We start from the raw sequence: 22419 nt of genomic DNA, 5'->3' as shown, positions 1-22419 counted from the left end.
TATCTATCTATCTATCTATCTATCTATCTATCTATCTATCTATCTATTTTAGTATTTTACATTTAAAATAACATCTTGGGGGCCAGATAAGATGTCAACGAGGGCCACATTTGGCCCCCGGGCCTTGAGTTTGACACATATGCTCTACACGATGACTTTTCTGGTTCTGTAGGCTTGTGGTAAGGTGTATCAGAAAAAAAAAAAAAACATTTTGATTTGAGCCTTATTATGTACAAACAAATTTTTTTTACAGTATGTTGAGAATTTTTTTAAAGAAAAGCTGCAGTATCCATATAAGCAAAATATGATCTAAATTCTACCATCCTGCAGGATGTCCTCCCACTGCATCACTGATGTGCGTCCTGTTCTTTCTGTTTTGTGTTTCTGAACTTTCTTCATGTTTAGTCAAAACAAAAGACAGAAAGTGAACTCAGTATGAGGCCATGCAGCACAGACACAACTTCATCTGCTTCATCAATGTGCACAATTACCAAACTTGTGCTGTATCATGACAGAAGTGTACGGATCGGCTCAGTGGGGTTCATAGGCATCGTTAGGATGGCTCACACACACTTCAGCCCCCCCTCAGAGTGGTGCTATATCAGACAGTGAGGCAGGGAGTCAGGGAGCAGTAACAGGGCTATTAGGACTCCCAGGGACCCTATCGATCTCCTCATTGATCCCCTCCTGCCGTGGCCGGTCTGAGACAACTGTGTGGGTTTGCACACTTACTGTCAGAAAGAGCAGAGAAACACCAAAGATAAGAGCACAAAATGGACACGAAGAGAAAGGCCACTTAGAAAGTTTGAATCCTCCCTTTCCTCTTTTGGGTCTTTTCTTCCAGGACACACTTCTAACAGAACTTGTTTTTTCCACAAGCACACATGGATCTTTGACATCCCTGTGTTATCTGTAGCAGTCTCTCCAGAAATGACACCACGGCTGCAGTATAAAGATGTTATCTCAGAGCTGAGAAGATTTATAACCTGTGACAAAATGAGGGGAAAAACTTGGCCACAACTAGCAGTGAGATGGAACACCATGATGGTTATTGAAAGCAGGCGGGCTGGAGCGTCACCGAGCCTCAGACTGCCTCGTATTAAGTTACAGACAGGACTACATGAGTCAGAGACGCTTATACTTCACATATTGAGGCTTTTTGGGATGTATTTTTACTTTAAATCATCACCAGTTCTTCCACTCAGTAACCACAATGGTAAGAAACTGCAATGCAACACTGCCCCCAGTGGAGTTATGGTGCACCTGCATGCGCTGCTTTTCCTGCAATTCACTGTAATTTATGTGCATGAACTGCCTATGTAACACGATCGTCCAAACAATCTGATTACTGATATCTATTGAGTCAGTGAGCATATAACAAGTGGACCTGTGTACTGCTGAGTGTGCAGTGTGAGTCTGATTGATGACAGGATCCTCATCAGAGTCTATCTGATTAATTTCCGGCCCTTCACTTCTTTCCTCACAACTAATGCACCCCTGTCTCAGCCTGCCTATTATTATCGTTCAATAGGGAGATCTCAAAGAAGGTGTGTGGGTGAGAGAGACTACAAGTGGTGAACTGTAGGGTGAGTTTTTGTTTAGTAAGATTCCCACTTATACATTTACTCTTTAACTCTTTGCAAACATGATACAAAACATCTATTTTATTATTTTAAAGAAAAGGGAAAAGTAGTTTGTCAAGCAAATGGTGACCTAAAAAATACAAAATTTCTTCTGAAATGCACTAAAGTATTAAGATAGATCATAAAAGGGTAGATATAAATGTAAAGTGAGTTAATAAAATAAAGTACTTTATTTTCCGGCCTATAAGTCACACCTTTTTGCCTAATTTGCATACCCTGCGACTTTTATGCCAAAGCGACTTATTGATGCTTTTTCCCATATTTATCAACCATTTTTTGACTGAGATATGACCGTTTTCATTCATTCTGACATGGAAAATATTGAGCACCACCATTTTCAGACGCTAGATGGCACTCGAGTTGTATGGCATGCTGTTGTGTCATGTAATAGGTACAAGTGGCTATTAATGACACAAATGGCTTGCCAAGGACTTCCACCTTTGTCCAGCTCTGGGATCATGCCTGGAGCAACATCAAATCAGCTTCAATTCGCTGCGCCACCCTGGCAAAATACAGCTGATTTGACCATCGAAGTGCATTTATTAAGTAAAAGTTCAACTGAGACGTACCTTTGTTATAATGTCGAGCAAACAAATAATTGTTTTAGGTGCTTATCTTGTTAAATTTCGAAGAAATGCACTGCGTTCCTCCTTCCTGATTTCCTCCCTCTGCGCATTCCCAGAGCACCGAGGCAGCAAATACTTTTGAAATAGAGCCGGTTTTACCACTGAAGTGCATTTATTAAGGAAATGCTAAACTGAGACACACCTTTGCTATAAATTCGAGTAAACAATAATTGTTTTTAAGTGTTAATCTTGTTAAATTCTTATTAAAGTTCTCCCTTGCATGCTCCCGCTATTTGGCAGCCAATCAGTTTTTGGCACAACACCGGCCCACGTTTCTGGGTGGTCAGCAGTGACGCATAACAAAGTGTGACACGTCAGTTGTGACGTATAATAGGTGCGACGTATGTGGCGAAGCGACTTATTTATGTTTTTTCCCACTTTATTAGACATATTCAGACTGATGTGACTTATAGGGCCGTGCGACGTGTATGGTGGAAAATACGGTAGGTAAAAACGAGTACCCTTGTTCTGAGCTGGACTAGAGTAAAAGTACTAGTTGCACTCCAACACTGACAATGCTTTCATTTTCTACTAATTAGTTAATCCAAAGTACACATAAGTATAAAAAGGAACTGCTTCTTTCATCTAATCCGTATAAAAACTAAATATTTAAGCTTTATTCTATGACGTGAACTGAATTAAAGTTTGGATAAAAAACCATGTGTGAAAATATTCCTTGTGTAAAATTTAAAACAAATCTATCTTCAATATGTCGAACTGAAGTTGAGGACGAGGAAAAATTTAGAAACCAATCAAATTATTGCATATTCCAATGTTGATATTTAGAACCAAGTTTTGGCAAACAAACAGAGGAATGACCAACAGGCAATAATCAACCATAACCAGCAGGATCAGCTGATGGTTACACAGTTCACTTCTACTTGAACAAAATATTAATTTAGTGACAAAAACAAACATGGAGTCAGGGAGAAGAAAAGCATAAATTATTACATTATTTCCTTCAAAGTCACCTGATCTCAGGGTATTTGCACTTTTATTATCTCCCACAGAAGATGATCATGTTTTTGCATGTGTTTGTGTGTGTATTTGTTTGCAGTGTTGGAAAAATATCTCATGAATGCTCAGAAATGATTTACTGGACAAACACCTGCAACCGATCATTTTTTCAAGTCAGCTGCATTCAGGATGGCCCCCACAGCTGATCAACTATAGCTAAAAATAAAAATGGCTACAACTCATCCAGCTTTTTATATATGGAGTTAAAATGTGGTGTGGTAGTAGCTGAGTGTCGTCCCTAACACATGCTCTAAGTACCACAAAATGCACACTTCACAACAAACCTGTCTGTTACCAAACATTTCATGAACCAGTGGATGGATTTGAATACAACTCTGAAAGTAATCACTGGATGTACAACTGATCAATCCTATGAGCCCCACAGCCAATCAGCATTACAGAAACACAAAACTGGCTATAACTCATCAAATCATACAATTACTGAGCTAAAATTCAGTGTGGTAGTAACTGAGAGTCAATATTATTTACAAGGTTTGACTAAAATGGCTACATCTTCCTCCTGTCCCATCACGAGATAATCTTGGCTCACAGCTGTTTTATGAAAGGCGGTGGGTGATATGCATTCATTGAAGGAACGCCAGGCCTTCTGGCTGTGATGTGACTGATAATTCACTCCAGCCACAGCAGAAAGTCATAAAGAGGAACATCTGGGAGATATTTGCTGATTTTGTGTTTTCAGTAGCCCCCCAAAACACAAAAATGAGCCCTGAATGTTTTCAATAAATTACATTGTATCACAAAATTGTGTCTATATCGTTTGATAGTTTTCATTAAAAAATGTTGCCTTTCTTGTTGTAATATGTGTAACCAATGTTATTTTTTTCCATTTATTGTTTTGTGATTTTAGCTGCTGTACACCTTTAGACAATGGAAGTCTGTAAAAACAAATAAGAACACAGCTGTTGTTCTGGATGGTGTGATGAACAGGTGCGTCTTGGGCGCCAGAAGTTCCCTGCAATGTGACACAAACCTTAAAACACAAGGATCTCAAATAAATAAAACAAATCCCCAGAGGGAAGGAGGGAAACACTTTGAGGGAGGATTTCTCACCTACGTTGAAACTGTTGTAACGAGACAGACACTGAAATCCCCACGAGCACTAATGCATTCCCAGAGGAACTGGGTGAAACTGCCTTCGGATGATCTGTTTTGCACAGGCAGCTAACTGCTGTGTCAGTCGCCTCCTGTTAAGACTATAGTTCATGTCATAGTTGCAGGTCATCTCTTATCTGTCCAGACGCTGCATGATTGCCATAATAAAGATTAAAAAAAGCCATGTAAAATGTCTTCAAAACAAAGTAAAGCTTTTGTATTGCTGAAAGCTCCACAGTTTGATGTCTTACAGGAGTTGATATATTGCTCACAACTGCACAATGTGTGCAAGTGATTTACAGCGTGCCAAGCAATTCCTAGTGCCACTGTTCATTCTTATTTATCGGTGAATCCTGCATATTCATAGCCTGGCACTGGATAGGCACAGTGTTAGGACACAGGGGTGTGCTATTAAACTGACAAATATTCCCCATGGTGCAATATCAAGGCTCTACCCAAAATGAACTCCACACTGATAAGACTGATAAGGTTTATAAAATCATTGCCATCGAGCGTGCTGATGATTCTGATTACTGGCCTGCAGTCATGAGAATCACTGAAGGAGGGCGTGGAGAGATTTAATCCACATCATGGCACCATTCAGAAATGCGACGATGGGAAAGCATTACCTGTTTCAATGCTGAAAAAGCAACAAAGACCAACTAGGTTAGAATGGAGAGAAAGTTATCTTTTTATACAAAATGCACATATCTATTTATTTCTGAGAAGAAGAAAAAAATCAAAGTTTTTATTGCAGAGGTGTGTGACAGCAGCAGAAAATGTAAGAATTTGTGATCGAGCTGCTTGACTTGTTCAAAGTGTGGCCATGAGTCCCATTCAGTTAAATGTAGTTTCACATTCATCTTTATATAACAAGGAAGATGAGTGACTTATTACAGAAGATTTAAACAAAACAATTTGCTGTGAGCATCAAGGTCAAAGTGCACAGCAAGCCTCATATTTTTTTTCTGCTTTGAATTTACCGTCAGATTTAGGGAGGAATAATGAGAAGAAAATTTAAAATAATCTAAGGAAAATGAGGAAGGATGATAAAATACTCACACACTGACAATTCTTCTTTTGGGTTTTCCCTCTTCAGGGGTCTCCACAGCGAGTCATCCTCCTCCAGCTCTCTCTGTCCTTTTAATCCACTTTCCTCACTCCAACTACCTCCATGTCCTCTCTAACTGCATCCATATATATCCTCTTTGGCCTTTCTCTTAGTTTTTTTTCCTGGCAGCTGCATTTCTAACATCCTTCTACCAATATACCCACTGTCCCTCCTCTGGACATGTCCAAACCATCTCAGTCTGGTCTCTCTAACTTTATCTCCCAGTTGTTCAACCTGTGCTGTACCTCTGATGATCTAATTCCTAATCATATCCATCCTTGTAACTCCTAAGGAGAACCTCAACATCTTCATTTCTGCCACTTCCAGTTCTTTCTTCTGTCTTTTTGTCCATGCCACTGTCTCCAGACCATACAACATAGCGGGTCACACCACTGTCTTGTAAACATTTCCTTTGATCTTTGCTGACACCCTTTTGTCACAAATCACTCCAGAAACTTTTCTCCATCCACTCCATCCTGCCTGGTCTCTCTGAAGTCCTGTATCTTTGTGACCTCTGCTCCTTGTAGCCTCACTGTTCCACTGGGCTCCCTCTCATTCACACATGTACTCTGTCATGTTTGGCAGTGGTCTTAAACCCCAAGTGCAGACAGACATGGGAAAACTCGAAGGTAAAACAAACTATTCTGATTTATTTTTAAAAAACAATGGCTGACGTGGCAGCAAAACACTTACAAAAATTCAGAGTACAGGAGAACACTAACGGCTGTGAGAAGCACAATCCATGGACAAGGTGAAAGCACAAAGATGCTAAACTTAAAGGGACACTAATGAGACACAATGATGAACACCTGGGGTGATTGGGATTTATGAACAGGTGAAGTAGGAGCTGGCAACATGATAAACACAGAGGAAGGCAGGAAACATCAGATTCTAAAGAAAGAACACAAAACAAACAGACTCTCACACTCTGTCTTACTACAGTTGAGTTTCATTCATTTTCTTTCAAGTGCATACATCCACCTCTTTCAGTTCTCTTCCACCTGTTCCCTGTTCTCATCACAGATCACAATGTCATCTGCAAACATCATCGTTCACGGGGATTCCTGCCTGAACTCATCTGTTAGTCGGTCCATCACCAGAGCAAACAAGAAGGGGCTCAGAGCTGATCCTTGATGCACTCCCAACTCCACCTTTGTTATTTGTCACTCCTACAGCACATCTCTCCACTGTCCTGCTGTCCTCATACATGTCCTGTACCAGTCTAACATACTTTTTGCTACTCCAGATTTCCTCATGCAATACCACACCTCCTCCAGTCCCTCGGCACCCTGTGTGATCAGAGTAAATAAATATGTAAAAGTAGAAAAACACATGTTTAAAAAGGATTTTTCTGAAATAATGTATGAGTATTTAAATCGCTGCTTCATATGTGGATAAGATTAATCAAATAGGACTTTAACTCATAAAAGTTCATTAATTTTCAAATGTAAAACAGTCTTGGTGTCTGCAGCATCTTAAAACAATTCTGTGATGATCAGGCTCGGCTGGGGCTTTGCATGTAGCTTGGCTGACTGATACATTTAGAAAAAAACAAGTCGTTATTAAAGAGCAAACCTTCAAATGATGACTATTACAACAAAAGCAAACAATTATTATGAAATCTTTTCATTTGTTTGCTCATTTCAGTACAAGCACCTAACTGTGCAGTTGCTCCATGAACTCAGAGAAGGCTCATCCAGAGCAGGAATGTTTCACCATCTTTTTGTTGAACCGTTGCACACTTTAGTCTTGTTAATCTTAAACTTTTGGAGAATTGAGTAGCATGGAGATTTTCCTTCCTTCTGTGCATCATGAAATTATTTACACGTTTATTTAGAAAAAAAAATTGCATGTTAACGAACTATTGCTGCATTTTGCAGCTTGTTAAACAAAGTTTAATTGTCACAAGTTATACATGTGAACTATGATCTGTTTTGTACACCAGGGATTTTTATTTATTTATTTATTTATTTATTTATTTATTTATTTATTTATTTATTTATTTATTTATTTTGTCATGGCTATTCATATTTCAAGACTTTACAGAAGCCTGAAAATAACAAAAGCTTTGCACAAAAATTAAGATTGTACTTGAAAGGGTCAGGGTAAGACACATAGATATTTCTAATGTTACCACAACAATTTTCAGTCTATAAATAAATTTACAACTCTAAAACCACAATGAAGCTCTTTATTTTGAAGTTCCAAGCTTGTTAATATTAGTCTGTTATCTTTTCTGGCCCGGCTTCTGCTTCACCACAGCTATTATTGTTCTCATTCTTGTGACCCCAGATCATTATAGTGTTAATATACAACCCAGAAGGCAGGATCAGCTCAGTCACTTCCCTCTGAGAACTGAGAAGTCTGCAGGCTTACACACTCACCTGCACATTTGTTTTTCAGAGCTCAGTTCTGGTCAGCATTTTATCTCATGCTGTCGTCCTATCTTACCTGAAAACCGGGTCTGCAAAGCTCCATGTGCAAAACAACCTTTGACCTCCAAGAAGCAGCAGTGAGCATGGACGTGAAGAAGCAGCTGTTGTCCTTCGTTCGGATGTTTCTACCTGCTGTAGGATTTGCTTTGACTTGCATCGGGGCCTACCTGTTGTCCCTGCAGACCGAGCACAGCTTTCACTTGAAGCTTGTTCCTAGTTATGCCATGATTGTCTTTGGCTTTCTGGCTATGCTCACTGGGGTCTTCTGGAACCTCTACAGCATGAGGAGCAAAATGTACCAGAGAAGACGACGTGAGCGGCACATTCAGATCTTCACCGTTGCAAGGTAAAGCAACTCAAGAGCATGATTAATTAAAAATAAAAAAAAGTTTCTGTCAAAGAACTACCATTACATTTGTGCTGTTGTCGAGTTTAAAAGCAGTACTTATCTGTTGCTAAGATAAAAACAAGTTAGCGTTTGTTCTTATAATGAAATGTCTCATCTGAATCTTATAAAACCAGTTCAAGCGGATTTTTTTGTCCCCATCAGGCCCAGCAGTTTTCCTCCATCGTATGAAGAGTCGCAAAGTCACATTAGTCCTGGTCGTCAGCTTGAAGGGTTTGTTTCAGCTGACAGAGGGGTCATGAGTCCTGCTCCTCCTCTGTACAGCCAGGACAGTTCGGAGGCTCCAGACTGCACATGGAGCTGGGAGCATCCGCCTCGGTACAGTCAGGTGCTTCAGACTCCACGTCAACAGACGGATGCAGGTGAGCAGAGTGAGGTCTCGTCCTCAAACTAAGAGAAGGATTACTGACCAAAAAAATGACTGCAGGGAAGCAGCAGAGCTGAACCGTGTTGAAGGTCCTCAAACGGTTTTGTTTGTTGATTTCTCGAGCAAGTTTGAACTGCACTTTTGATTCAAAGGTCTAATTCAGCCAACTGGGAAGAACTTTGTGCTGTAAGTCAAGCCTATGTGTTTACAAATGTAAATAAGAATGTTTTAAAAGTTTCATGTCGAAGTTTTATAGAAGACAAACATTATTACTGTATATGCTGTGCCGTGTCTGTTTGTGTTCCTTAATTTTTTTCTCTCAATTTAAAACATTCAAAGTTTGTCAAAGTAAGTCTCCTGACCAAGCAGTCTGATATCATTTAGATAAAAGAAAACTTTCAAGTTTTAAAAGTTGCAATATACTGTAGAGCAATGAGCACCTAAAGCAAGTTCTACAATATGAGTTGAATCATTTAACCAAACTTTTTCTTAAAAAAAAATCAAAATGACTAAGATTTCTAACTACAGTACATCCCACAAAATCAAAACTCACCCGTTTGAAAGCTATTCTGAGGGTAGAGCAAAAAAAAGCCTCAAAATCTTCTTTTTTTTTTATCTACCGGTACTTGATGGAGTTACATTAAAGACATTGACTTTGATGTGACACGTAGCTTTGGCGCAACGAGAAATGATTAATGGCTCGATTAACTTATGAGCCAAAATAGAAAATCGCGAGTCAATGAAGAAGAAAATTATAGATTCAAAAATGGGTTTGGAGGCTTATGAAGTGTATGAATGTATTAGATTCATGTCGTGTGGTCAAGCAAAGCATCATCAGGCCAAAAGGCTCAAAGGTTGAGCTGACTCTGCACTGCAGCGTTTAGTAACACCAAGAGACATTCACAAGGACATCATTCACTGCTTACCAGGACTGAAAAAAAAAAACTTCAGGCAGTTTCTCATAGATTTTATCTACTCCCTTATTGCTCCTCCGTAACTCAGTATCTAGTGTGGTTCAGGAGCTGCAGACCCTTTTATCTGGGTCCAAAGCAGAGCAGGGAGACACCTTACAGCGCGTTTCACTAACTGCAGTTTTAAGGGAAAGGCTTATGCGCGGTTCTGTAAAAATGTCATAAACAGTCACTATCTTACCTGTTGTGGGTAGCACTTTGAACATGTTAAAAGAACTATATTTGATTTCTGAGCAGACTGACAATCTAACAGCGAACACAGGATTGGCCTAAACCAAAGCAAAGTCGTTGCTCTAATAAAACGTTTCCTGTTTCAAAACTTTCAGAGCAGTTTTTATGAGTGCCATTTTATATATCTTTACACAACCATCAGTTTTACATTGCATGGTTATTTCAAGCAGAAATTTTATAATATTCTAGCACAGGGCTATTCAACTGGTGGCCCGCGGGCCACTTCCGGCCCATGGGTGACTTCATTCTGGCCCACCAATGAGTTCATAAAAAAAATAATATTTTTGGGGGGGCTTCTGTGTTTTGGTTCTGTTTATTGCATTTATGATTCATTGCAATAAAACAAAATTAAAAGTTACAGAACATTATAATACTTAATCTATTTACATAATGATTTTAATTGCTGGATGTCCGGCCCCTGAGCTGCTGGCTTTCAGTAACTGTGGTCCCCTGAGCAGTTTATTGAATAGCCCTGTTCTAGCAGGAAGTGGCCTAGTCTGCACCAAAACTACTATAGCTAGCTCCTGCAGCCATTACTCATGCTTGCAAATAACCACAAATTTCTATGTTAATGCTTTCTGCAAAACTGGTGCCATTTTAAAGTTTATTAAAATATCATTTGAATTAATGGCTTTAAAACATTTGAAATTGTTGTTGGAATCAATCCTAAGCCCTGTTTAGTAAAAATGTGCTCCTTGGAGCAGTTTTAAGCCTAATTCTCTGGTCAGAACTAAGTTTTATTTCTCCAAACTGAGATTGTTTAAAGAGCCATTTACAACAAGTAAGATGTAACAGTTTTTTTTTTTTTACAGAAACATGCTTCCAAAAATCTTAACTATTCTTTAAAGCTAACTTGTCTAGGTTTGCTGGTGCTTTATTTCTTTATTGTAATTACCCACAACTTTAGCGCTCTTTACCCATCTTACAGTAAGCATTAAAATATCTTATAGGCAAAATATTCAAAGGTGACAAAGATCAGCTGTAACGCCTGACATCATAAAATGTAGCTGGACAGGGCAATAGCCTTAAAAGCTGACACGTAACATCCGTCTGGCTGAGTGAACACATCCCTGCGGATATCCACCGGCATATCCTTAACTCAAAATGACGGCAATCAGAGTTTATGAGTTCTGTCCAGTGCGTCTCGTTCGTGCAGTATAAAGATCAAACCTCGTAATTTCTTATCACAACAGAACAACTTTAACGTGTTTCCTGCACTCAGCTTAAAAATGAGCGTGATTCAATCACCACCCGAGGTGAGACATCAACTCATCCATCTTGTTTATGAAGAGTTTTTTTTTTAATAAAATCCTAAAATGCCAAAAGCGCCCCATGCATTATTTATCTTTGATTTGTTTTCATTTATTTGCGTTTAGTCCAATTTGACCGAAGAAGAGAAGCACTGCACGCAAAAACAATTGTTTATTTGAACAATAAAAATAGAATAAAATATTTTCAAACATGATTATACAAAGAAAAAAAAACATCCAATGTGTCCAAAGTCCTTTTGGAAATTTCCCAAGGATTTATTAGTTATTTTACGTCCTTAAATGCACTTTAAACGTTCAGATGAGGGGAAAAGATTGTCCCCCTCTTTCAATTCTAGGCTTTTTACTCAATGGAAGTCAATAAAAACTGGTCTGATGTTTACAAGTTTCTAAAACAATTTCAACCTAACATTGAGTTTACAAAACACGCACAACAGATTCCACCATGATAATATTTATTAAACAAAAACAGCCAAAACAGAAGAAAATGGTGTGAGAATCTAAGTACATGAAGCTTGAACAGCTTGTAAAGCCACTTTTAGCACTGATGATAACTTGAAGTTATTTCTGGCTTTATCAGTCTCTTGCCGTTGAGGATGAATTATGGCCCATTCTGTTTTACAATGTTGTTTCAGTTCAGTGAAGTTTGTTTGCAAAAAGATTTTAGTCAGGTTGAGACTATTGACTGGATTATTGCAACAGCCTGATTCTTTTGAACAGCTATTTTAAGGTTTATTTGTTGTTGTGTTCGGGGTCATCGTCCAGAGTCATGACCCCGTTTAAGTCGAGCTTCAGCTGTCGGACACATGGCCTCACATATGACTCAAGAATCCTTTGGTCTACAGAGGAGTTCGTGGTTGACGTATTCACTGCAAGGTTCCCAAATCATCAGCCACCACCACCGTGCCTGACAGTTGGTATGAGGTGTTTGTGCTGATACGCTGTGTCTGGTTTTCACTAAACGTTTCTTTGCATTACAGCCAAACCTCTTTTCTTTGGTCTCGTCTGTCCAAAGGACGTTGCTCCTGAAGTCTTGAGGTTCATTTAGATGAAACACTGCCATGTTCTGTTCTTCTCCTAGCAACCTTTCACAACAAGCTGCGTTCATTCCGCCTTTGTCTAATTGTACTGTCATGACCTTAAATCTTCTAACTGAGGCCTAGAGTCAAAAATCTTTGTTTTGTTTTTATTGTGATAATTTTTGAAGTTGTTCTGAGCGTTACATGGTCTGGCCTTGGCTTGAAGTGGCTGGAGCATTATTTCATGGGAAGGTTGACAGATGTCTTGAATATTCTTATTAATATTTAAGTGAATATTTGTGTTCACTGCAGAATGATGGTCTTTGATGTTTGAAAATGACCTTTAACTTTTCCTAGATTGACAGAAAGCAACAATTGCTTCTTTGCCTCTTGACACGTCTGTCTGTTTCAAACCAGCAAACTCCCAAAACCCCTGCTTTCCTAGAGGAGGTCACATGGAGATTTAATTTATTTAACTTTAATTTATGCAAGTAGTCTCATCGAGTCACGAGGACTCATTTCTAAAAGAGATCTGTTTGGGAGCAGATGGTGGAGGTTAAGGGTCTTGCTCAAGGGCCCAGAGTGGGGCAAATGAGGGTAGAGGCAGGTATGGGTACTTCACCTTTTCCACCCACATTTTGATGCTGTTGGTCCAGGGAGTCGAACCGGCGACCTTCCAATCACAGGCCCGCCTTCTCTAACTTCTGCCACTTCCCTGAGATGATCAGTTAATCAAGGAGATTTGAGTGCATTGATTCCTAGGGGTGCAGATTAATCTCATTTCCCATTCCTAGATGTTTTTTTTTTGTTTTTGTTTTTTTACAATTAATTAATTATTTAATGATGTTTTTACTCACTTAATGTTAGATTTGTTCAGAAAATTTTTGAACCTGGTAAAGACCAGACAGTTTTTATTATGTCCTTATACATAAAACCCCAGAATTGAAGAGGATTTTTTATACCATGACTATAAAGTACCATAGCTTTGTCCTGCAGGCGTGTGAGGATCATTGTGTGTATGAATGAAACGATTAAAACCGATTGGGATGGAAAACTAACTAAACTAACATGAAGTGATTACTGCACTGTTATTTGAATCCCTTCATTGATTAAAGCAAGCTACAAACACTAATATTCTGTCTGCACATTTGTGTTTATTGTTTACACATTTTTCTTCTACTCATGGTAATTTTTATTTTAATTTTTCATAGCAGTGAACAGAAATGAGTGGACCCAAGCAAACCCAAGCAAAACACATCTCAGCTTGTTTAAAAAAAAAAAGGAAAGTGTAAAACCAGGCTGAAGCCACAGGGATGGCAGATAAGCTCAAGAGAGAATAATTTGAACAGGGGTTTATCAGTGTAAGCAGGTAGATGCATATTTTGTTTGTGAATGTGTGTGTGTTTGTGTGTCTCCCTGCTGGCTCATGTGATGACATTCGGACCACGCCGCCCCGTCCTCTCATGAATGTTTGAGATCTTCAGGGCGATGGCGATGAGAGGACCCAGCACCACCTGCAGAAAGAACAAACACGGACCACTAAATATTTTAATCAAAGATGACAGCGGGGCTTTGGAGGTATTGTGAGTTGGTGGAAGAAGTGTGGACTTTACAGAAAAAAAAACATCAGATCCCGTGCACCAAGTTTAGTCATCAGCTTTAACCTAAATGACCCCCCCCTAAAAACACTTACTGTATTTGTCACTATATAAGTCGCAGATTTGTTTTGCATAAATTAGCATGCCTGCGACTTATACAGTGAAGTGATATATTTGTTTTTTTTTTCTTCCATATTTATAATTCAATTTTTGCCTGAGATCTGATGATTTCATTCATTCTGACATGGAAAATATTGAACACTACTATTTTCAGCCACTAGAGGGCCCTCGTCTAATTTGGCAAGCCGAGTGCCTTATTAATAGGTAAAAGTGGCTATTAATGAGACATTTGTCTTGCCATACAAAGCCCCCTTCATCACCTTTGCTATAATTTCGAGCAAACAAATAAGTGTTTGGTTAAATTTCGAAGAAATGCACAGTGAGTTGTCCCTCTGCGCGCTCCTGCTTCCGCAAATCGGCTTTTGAAATGCAGCTGATTTGACCGTCAAAGTGCATTTATTAAAGAAAAGTTAGAATTAGACACGTTTGCTATAATGTCGAGCAAACAAATAACTGTTTTTAAGTATTAATATTGTTAAATTCTTGTTAAAGTCCTCCCGTGCACGCTCCAGCGGCTGCCATTTGGCAGCCAATCTATTTTTGGCACAACACCGGCCCACATTTCCAGGTTGTCAGTGGTGACGTGTAATAGATGCGACTTAAAAAGCGAAGCAACTTATTTATGTTTTTTTTTCCCACTTTGTTAGACACATTTGTATTTTTGTTGGATGTAACTGGAACCCTGTGTACATAGTTTCGTTCCACCTCATGTACCACGTGATGTGAATGACAATAAAGAACCTTGAATCCCTTGAATTTGGACTGATGCAACTTATACGGCAGTGTGACGTGTACGGCGGCAAGTACGGTAATTTCTCTCAGCAAATATCAAATACTCTTTAAAAAAAATCTTAATGGCCAACTTAACTGTATTTAATACAAGTTTTAGAGCATACATTTCCTACACAAGTTTCTGTTTTATTCTGAAGTTGTATTTTGGTGAATACAACAGATAGTGCTAATATTAACGATTAAACCAAAGTGTTTCCACTGTTGTACAAAGAAAAAGCAGTGAATAATTCAGTTCCTGGTTTCAGATGTCACGGTGATCCAAATGTTGAAATCAAATGCTATCTTTTGCTTCTAAACTCAATAAATCCAAATCTAGGATTTATCTGTTCATCACCTCTCTCAGTTAGTCTGTCAGTCAATTGTATGTCATACTTGATGTTACAGTTTATTTGCAAATTAGTACATTTTCTTTAATGTCTGGTTATTTTTTCATAGGATTCACATATGTTTAAATGTCACAGTGATGTGAAAATGTCTTTAGAGGACTTGTTCCTCCACTAACTGAATAATAAACGCTATATTTCTGTTTATAAATGGTGTTTATAAAGATCTCTCTAATCTGGCTAAAAAAATATGCGTAATTGTGAATATCTTCCTTTAATTTTATACATATGATAGTGAAAGACTGATTGATTAGAGGCAAGATAAAGACCTAAACGTGGCGGGGAAGTCACACTTCAGCTTTACAACTCTCCATGGTGTTTAAAGTGCAACCAGAACTAAATTCAATGACCACAAAATAACCAGAGTTCCCAAACCTTCCAAAGTCTCCAAGTCCAACAGCTTTAACAATCTAACTTACAGCTGCACATCGTAAACAGTCACTTAGACAGACTGTTGCTAAATAGTCTCACTTAAAATAATTACTGGAAATGTTTCTTTAATAGCAGCCAGACTGATGGAATGCAGCATGTTTCTATGTTAGACGCAAACTGTCCAAAAGTAGTGAAACATTCGTTTAATTTGAAGGGGAAGATGTACATCACACAAAAACAAAAAGCTGCAGGCCCATGAACACACCATCACACAGTGTTCATACCTGAGTCTCTCTGCTGTGTCTCTCTGGGTCCTTTTCAAAGCTTTCAGCGTAAATGCGTATGGTGGCACCCGTCCCTCCACCACTCCCACTCATCCGAAACACAAGACGGGACGCATCAGTGAAGACAATCTTTAAACCCTAAAACAACAACAAAGAAACACCATTTTTTTAATTGATTGAACATTTTCAGAGGTTTGGAGACACAGAAATCAAAGTGATGTGAATTTGAATGGAAATAAATTCATTTTTCAAAGGAGTTGAATCTTTTTTTAGCACTACAGTACAGGTACACCTTTAATCGACACAGATGCATGAACTAAAATGTGTAGTAAAAGCAAACATGCACCAGATGGCGCTATCAGTGTGTGTTTTGTAAAGTCTGAGCTGAATTGTTCCTCATGGCACAGTGTCCTGATGCATGCTCAGTAATCCAGGTAGATAAATCTAAGAGGCTGAGTCAGGTCCTCTGGAAGAACCGTCCAGAGGACCTGACTCAGCCTCGTTAAACATGACACGGTGTAGAAACATCTATTGCCTAAGGTGCCATGCGGTCATACAGACCTTAAAAACCATGATAACATGATTTATTAAGCTCTGGTTCCAAAATAATTTCAGAACGACTGTTTAACAATTTAAAACAACTAGTAGCTGATTTAAATCTGGGCTTATTTATAATAAAGTACAAGTTTAAACATGAGTAAATTAGTGCTGTTTTTCTAGCTTCATTTCTTGTTTTATACCAACATAAACAGAGTATCGTTGTGTTAATGGTAAATGGACTGTACTTATGTAGAGCCTTTCTATCTTATCGAGATGCTCAAAGTGCTTTACACTACAATCTGTGCCTCATTTACTCATTCATATGGCACTCTACTAGATCTCTACAAAGAATAATCAGAGCTTTATCACATACATACACCAATGGGACACACATCAGAGGCAGTGAGGGGTTCAGTGTCTTGCCCAGGGACACTGGCATGTGACTGCTGGTGGAATCAAACCCCCAACTCTTGCATTGGAGGACGACTCAGTCACAGCTGCCCATGAGGCGCTCATGATGAGGCAAAAGACTACAGCTCCTGCTCAGTAACTTAAGACTCGTGTTCGTGCTGCTGTTCGGCATATTGTTTTTTATGCTATTAGTGCTTAGCATATTTTTAGTTAATGTTTTTCTTAGTTCATACCTTAGATCTTATTCCTGTTTTTCCTTTACATTTTATTGTTGGATGTAACTGGGACCCTGTGTACATAATTTCGTTCCACCACATGTGCCACATGTGGTGCGAATGACAAATAAAGAAACTTTGATTCTGACTCTGACTTAAGAAATAAAAACAAATCTCATGACTTGTGACTCAAATTCAAGTGCCTACTTATTCGATCCCATTAGAGTAAAAGAAGAGCTCAGGGTACAACCTAGCAGCATGTTTTAAGGAGAAAAAGTCTTAAAAATTGTCATTGCCTTTAAATTGGACACAAGTCTAACAAAGGCTAACCTCTAAAACTGTGTTCTGAATTTACTGCGTGTTTAAAAGGAAAGTTCTCTTCAGATTTCCCACCTTTCCTTTGACTCTCTTTATTGAGAGGACGTGATCGTACGTTTAAAAAGAGACAGGGACAATGAGAGACGTCCGCTTGTCTGTCTCGCTATCTGTGTAACTGCCAGCTCATCTCTAACAATAGAGTAGCAGCTATCAGAGACCTGACCAATGTTTGTTCTACCTTCTGCTGCAGAGCTAAGAGTAGAAAACATTTCTAAATGAAGTGTCATATGTTTGTGCACCTACTTACAATGTTCCAATAAACTAATATGTGGAATCAAACCACAGGGTTAAATTGGAGGAACTGTTTCGATGGCATCAATGGGTGTGGTTTCCCAAAGAGGAAGTGGAGCATCCTCAGCTGTAATGTCTTTGTTGAGCTAAAACTTGTAAAATCAAGGTTCAAAGAACCCCATTTGAATGGCTTCATAAACTTGAGTTAATATAAACCTGCGTGGAAGACAGCTTGCTAACTTGATGCAACTAATATTGGCTAAAATTATTACATATTACATAAAGGCATCTGAGATTAGCTTTATTTAAGTAGACAAATCAAAACAGGCAGGTGTTAAATGAGACGTTTACTGTATAAGCACAAATCTTTACAAAAACAGAGTTCTTAAACTTGAAGGCTTAAATCCAGCCTACGTCTGTCTGATGTGCAAAAGAGCTAAATAAATTTAGTGCTACGAAAGACAGCCGTGAAGCTGCCGTTAAACAACACAAGGCTTTGTCTTGTGGGTTTATATTTAAATATAAATGTCTCTGAGCGCCAGCTTGTCCCCGCCTTGCTATGGAGAGGCTGCAAGTGAGATGACAGCTGATATAATTCTGTCCGGGGAGGAATGCGAGCTGTGAAAACATTCAGCGGGGCAACTGGGTTGCTGCGGATTTACCATTTTGAGGAGGCTGACTAACTAGCTGTAGACCTGCTGCGGCCAAAGCGACACCGTGGAGCATTTTTCATCAGTGCAACCAGAGCTATTCAAAGTTTCTGATAATGTTTAGAGTGAAGCCGAGGGAGGACTTTGCTGCCAAATCCAGTGGAACCATGAATATGCTAAAACACACAGGGAGACTGTGCATGTATGTGAGTTGACATACTCCTGCAAATCAAGACCCCGAAACAAAAACTTGTTAGGTCAGTGTTGAAGAGCCACTAGTCACTTAAAATTAAGGCAAATGATAGTAAAATCCTCTGAAGACTACATGACATTAGTCCGGGCAAAACTAAGAAAGTATGGCAGCTATAAATTCACACATTTGTGAGCAGAGCAGAAAGGCCAACTGGGTAAACTTCACAGAACATGTGGGAGGAAAGGAGGGTGACAGAAAGGTTACACTGACCCAACCGCTCCGTGTTTCTAGGGATATGTGCCTGCCGTTTGTTTGGACGTGTTTATGATATGAATCGAAAGATAGATGAAGACATCCAAACAAGGAGCCTCTCAGTAGGTGGTCTGGAGTGTTTTTAAAGAGAATGAGCAAATCAAGATGGGACACCTTGCAGCAGACTTTACCTGATGCGAACCAGATTTTAGGGTCACTTGTAGTTGAGTCAAAGTTCTGTTTCATACGCTGGATGTTGCTACAGCTGCTGTGGGGTCAGCGTCATGTTTACATAACCAAAATGAGCTCAAAACTGGTTTTTAAATGAGAAATTTAAATATACAAAATAATGCTACTTTTTTCAGTGTGATTCTCATCCTGCAGTTTTGAAGCTATTTCAACAAATTACTTTGTATTTATCAAAACGATTCAGGAGAATCCTGCTATGACTTTTGGTATCGGTGCAACTTTAGCTTTTTGAAATATTTAGCCTTTGATGACGTTTTTTTTTTCCTCATAGAATTGAGCTCATTTTACATCCTTCAGATCTTTAGATCTGTTTACAACCTTTTACTGCTCCTTTAACATTTTGTTCTGGTTCAGCTTCTTTCAGCTTCCTTGTGCAAATGTAAACATTTTTTCAGCTACTTTCAGCTGTTTTCTCAGCTGTTTAGTGCTCCTTTCAGATTCTATCTGCTAATTACAACATTTTTGTTCTTCTTCTAACTTCTTTCTGCTAATTTCAGCTTGTTATGCTTATTTATTATTCAGCTTATTTCAGCAAGTTAGAGTTTTTTCTGCTATTTCAGCTAGCTGTTTTTATGCTAATTTTAGCCTTTTCAGCTAATTGAACTTTTTTGCACTCATTTAAACTTTTTTCAGAGCAAAAAAACTGTGCTATTACCACTTCCTTCTAAGCTTCTGCCTTTTTAGCTACTTTTCAGCTGTTTTTATTGTTGTTGTTGCAAATTTCAGCTTTTTAAAGATAATTTCCACTTTTTTGTGCTGATTTCTGCTTCTTTCAGCTGAATTGGGCAAACGTGTTCCTTCTGATTTCTTATGCTAATTTAAGCTTGTTATACCTTTCAGCTACCTTTTTAGCATATTTTTTGCCTAATTTCAGCAGTTTTCAGATAAAATCAAGTTTTTCTTGGTAATTTCTGCTACTTTGAGCCTAATTAACTTCTTTATGCTAATTTTAGCTTATCATGCTCCTTTCAGCTTTTATCTGCTAGTTTCAGCTTTTTCTGCTATTTAAGCTATTATTTAGCTGTTTTATGCTCATTTGAGCTTTTTCAGTTAATTCCACTTTAAAAAATTTTTTTAGCTTGTTTCAGTTATTTCTGGTCCTTCTGATAGTTTAAGCTTCTTTCTGTCTTTTCAGCTACTTTTCAACTATCTTGTGCTGATTTCAGCTTTTTTTTTGTTGTTGTTGTTGCTAATTTCTTATTTTTTGTGCTCGTTTCTGTTTCTTTCAACCTACTTGGGAAAACATGTTCTTTCTGTTTTCTTCTGTTAATTTAGGCTTGTTCTTCAGGTTCAGCTAGATTTCAGCATGTTATTTTAGCTAATTACAGCTTTTTTTTTCAGCAAGTTATTCTGCAATAAGCATTCACACTACATTTTCTCAGGAAATGCAATTTATTTAATTTAATTTAATATAAAGCTTAATTGGTTGATTAATACCTAAAACGTCATTTAAAGCTTCCAATATTAACAGTATTTTACGCCAACACATTAAATCTTCTACTCTTTGTCTTCCCTTTTTGTAAAAGAAAAGGTAACAATAATTATGAACTATCACTATTAAGAGAACAGTATAAACAGGTGTCATACTGTTGCAGTTAAGCAGACTTCACTTTTGGCTTGAATCTCAAGTTTTGTGGATGCTAAACCTGAAATATTGTTCTTAAAAACTATACTAAATCAAATAATGACATATGTTTATTTAAACATTTCCATAATTTGGATGAATTAGTGTGAACTGACAGGCCCAGACTAACTCTGAATTCTACTTTGTCAACTACATGCTTTAGTCATTAGGTTACACCTAACTAAACAATGCAGTGCTTAAACTTAACCATTTTTGGTACCTTAACTCAGTTAAACACTAAGCGGCACAGAATCTGGGAAAGACATCAACATCTGATAGGAATCAGAAAGGAAATAAACTGAAGTCCTAAAGATAAACATCTCATTACTTAATCCATCACTTCTTTACCGCTCCAAAATTTTTCTCTAGAAGTTGTTTATAATGTAACTTTTTCACTAAAAACCAAATGTCATTGCATCAACTGGTGCATCACACCATCAGTGTGCTTTGTAACCATCTAAAGACGCTAGAGGTTTTCACAAAAACCTGAGAATGAGCCAGCAGAAAACAGAACAGACCAGAACTAATTTACATTTAGCCTCACACTTCATTCTTGCAATGCAGCTTATTGATTTCCAAAAAACAATAACTTTGTGAACTTTATTGTTGTAACTTAACGCTAAATGTTGATTTGAGAATTTTGTAGCTATTTCTTAAAATGCATCTTTCATGTCCATGTCAAAAATAAATAAATAAAAATAGCTCATTTGGGAAGCAACACTACCAACATTAGCTCAACAATTTGCTTCTCAAATTAGCTATTTATTTTATTTATATTTGTTTTATTATTTCATTATTTGCTATTTTTATTACTATTATATATATATATATATCAAATAATAATAAAACAGATGTTTAGCATCATATAGCATCTTTTTTTCTCACTTGCCCTCTACAAAGACAGACATTTTTCTTCCCTCTCCTGACTTCCTCCTGCTTTTGCTCTTTGTTCTGTGTATCAGAGCTTCTCTTTACACATCTTCCGAATCATAAATTATTGTTATGAATCTAGTCAGCTGGTCTCTCAACACAATTGATAAAAAAAAAAAAATGTTGACCAAGAGACAGGGTGCTGGAGAGCCCTCATGCCCTGAATGGACGCACACAGCTGGGAATGTCATGGATTCCTGGGGGCAGTGGAAGACGATGTGCCTGTCTGTACTGTTCATGGAGGACGTAGAAGATGTGTACATTATTGAATTTATTATAACAGGGTTTCTGCTTTTTGGAATTGGAAAATACCTAGAATATCGATAAACTAGGAAGACGTCAGCAGCAGTTTCGGCCATGGTGAAGCTGCCAGCCTTACATGAAGGATTAATTTGTGCTTTGAGCGCTCAGACTCATATGCTTGGTGAAATCAACCGCAAGCTGAACGCCATTTCTGAAAATCGCAGGCCACTTGCGGTTCCTGGAACTCGCCGGCATGACAGATTCGACCTTGGAGAAGGCTAACAAGCACGGACCGGCGGAAAGTCCACAAATCTGGCTGTTTGGATTTGCCGTCGAGAGTACCAGCAGAACTGAAGGCAGACAGAAATCAGAGTCTGCCTGCCCAAAACAATTGTTGTTTATCTGAATCTGACCTCCCCGCTTGGCCTTGGTGGATAGGCCAACTTATCTCAAATGGCTCCTGGTGGATATGTAAATGAAGAAGCTCTGCTCTGTCCACTCCTGCACCACCCCCACCCCCCCGAGAACTTCTGTGAATGCTTATCAGTGTTGTACCAGCTGAGAGACACTGTAACATCTTTTCAGGACTATGGAGACTATCTGAAAGTGTTTGTGGACAAATCTCACCGTCTTGTCATCCATGCATATGTATTGTGTCTACCGACATTGCTTGCTGTGGTAGATTTCTTTAATGCCTTAAACCGTGCCTGTAAGGACACAGTGTGAGAGATTTATATATATATATAT

The 22419-nt window shown here is 38.4% G+C and overlaps 2 protein-coding genes across 2 annotated transcripts in view; one reads left to right on the top strand and one right to left on the bottom strand.

Annotated features, from left to right (window-relative positions):
• The first annotated feature begins 8028 nt into the window (after positions 1-8028).
• Positions 8029-8745, top strand: LOC119413048 (transmembrane protein 252-like). Its single transcript, XM_037680060.1, has 2 exons — positions 8029-8291; positions 8496-8745. The coding sequence occupies exons 1-2, from the start codon at positions 8029-8031 to the stop codon at positions 8743-8745; spliced, it is 513 nt and encodes a 170-aa protein (XP_037535988.1).
• Positions 8746-13205: 4460 nt separating this feature from the next.
• The window catches only part of pgm5 (phosphoglucomutase 5), a 28193-nt gene continuing 18979 nt past the window's right edge, over positions 13206-22419 (bottom strand). Inside the window, exons 10-11 of the mRNA XM_037680343.1 lie at positions 15757-15894; positions 13206-13721 (exon numbers count right to left, since the gene is read on the bottom strand). Of these exons, the coding sequence (XP_037536271.1) occupies positions 13632-13721; positions 15757-15894 (228 nt within the window). The 3' untranslated portion in view covers positions 13206-13631. The remainder of the gene's footprint in view (positions 13722-15756; positions 15895-22419) is intronic.

Source organism: Nematolebias whitei, chromosome 8 (assembly GCF_014905685.2).
Source record: "Nematolebias whitei isolate Nwh7 chromosome 8, NemWhi1, whole genome shotgun sequence".
Lineage (NCBI taxonomy): Eukaryota > Metazoa > Chordata > Actinopteri > Cyprinodontiformes > Rivulidae > Nematolebias > Nematolebias whitei.
Note: the sequence above shows the minus strand (reverse complement) of the source record. Positions and strands in the feature narration are given on the sequence as shown.

Coding starts and splice junctions, on each gene's coding strand:
- LOC119413048 (XM_037680060.1), top strand. CDS start 8,029: ATGGACGTGAAGAAGCAGCTGTTGTCCTTCGTTCGGATGTTTCTACCT. Junction 8,292..8,495: donor CAGATCTTCACCGTTGCAAG/GTAAAGCAACTC, acceptor TGTCCCCATCAG/GCCCAGCAGTTTTCCTCCAT.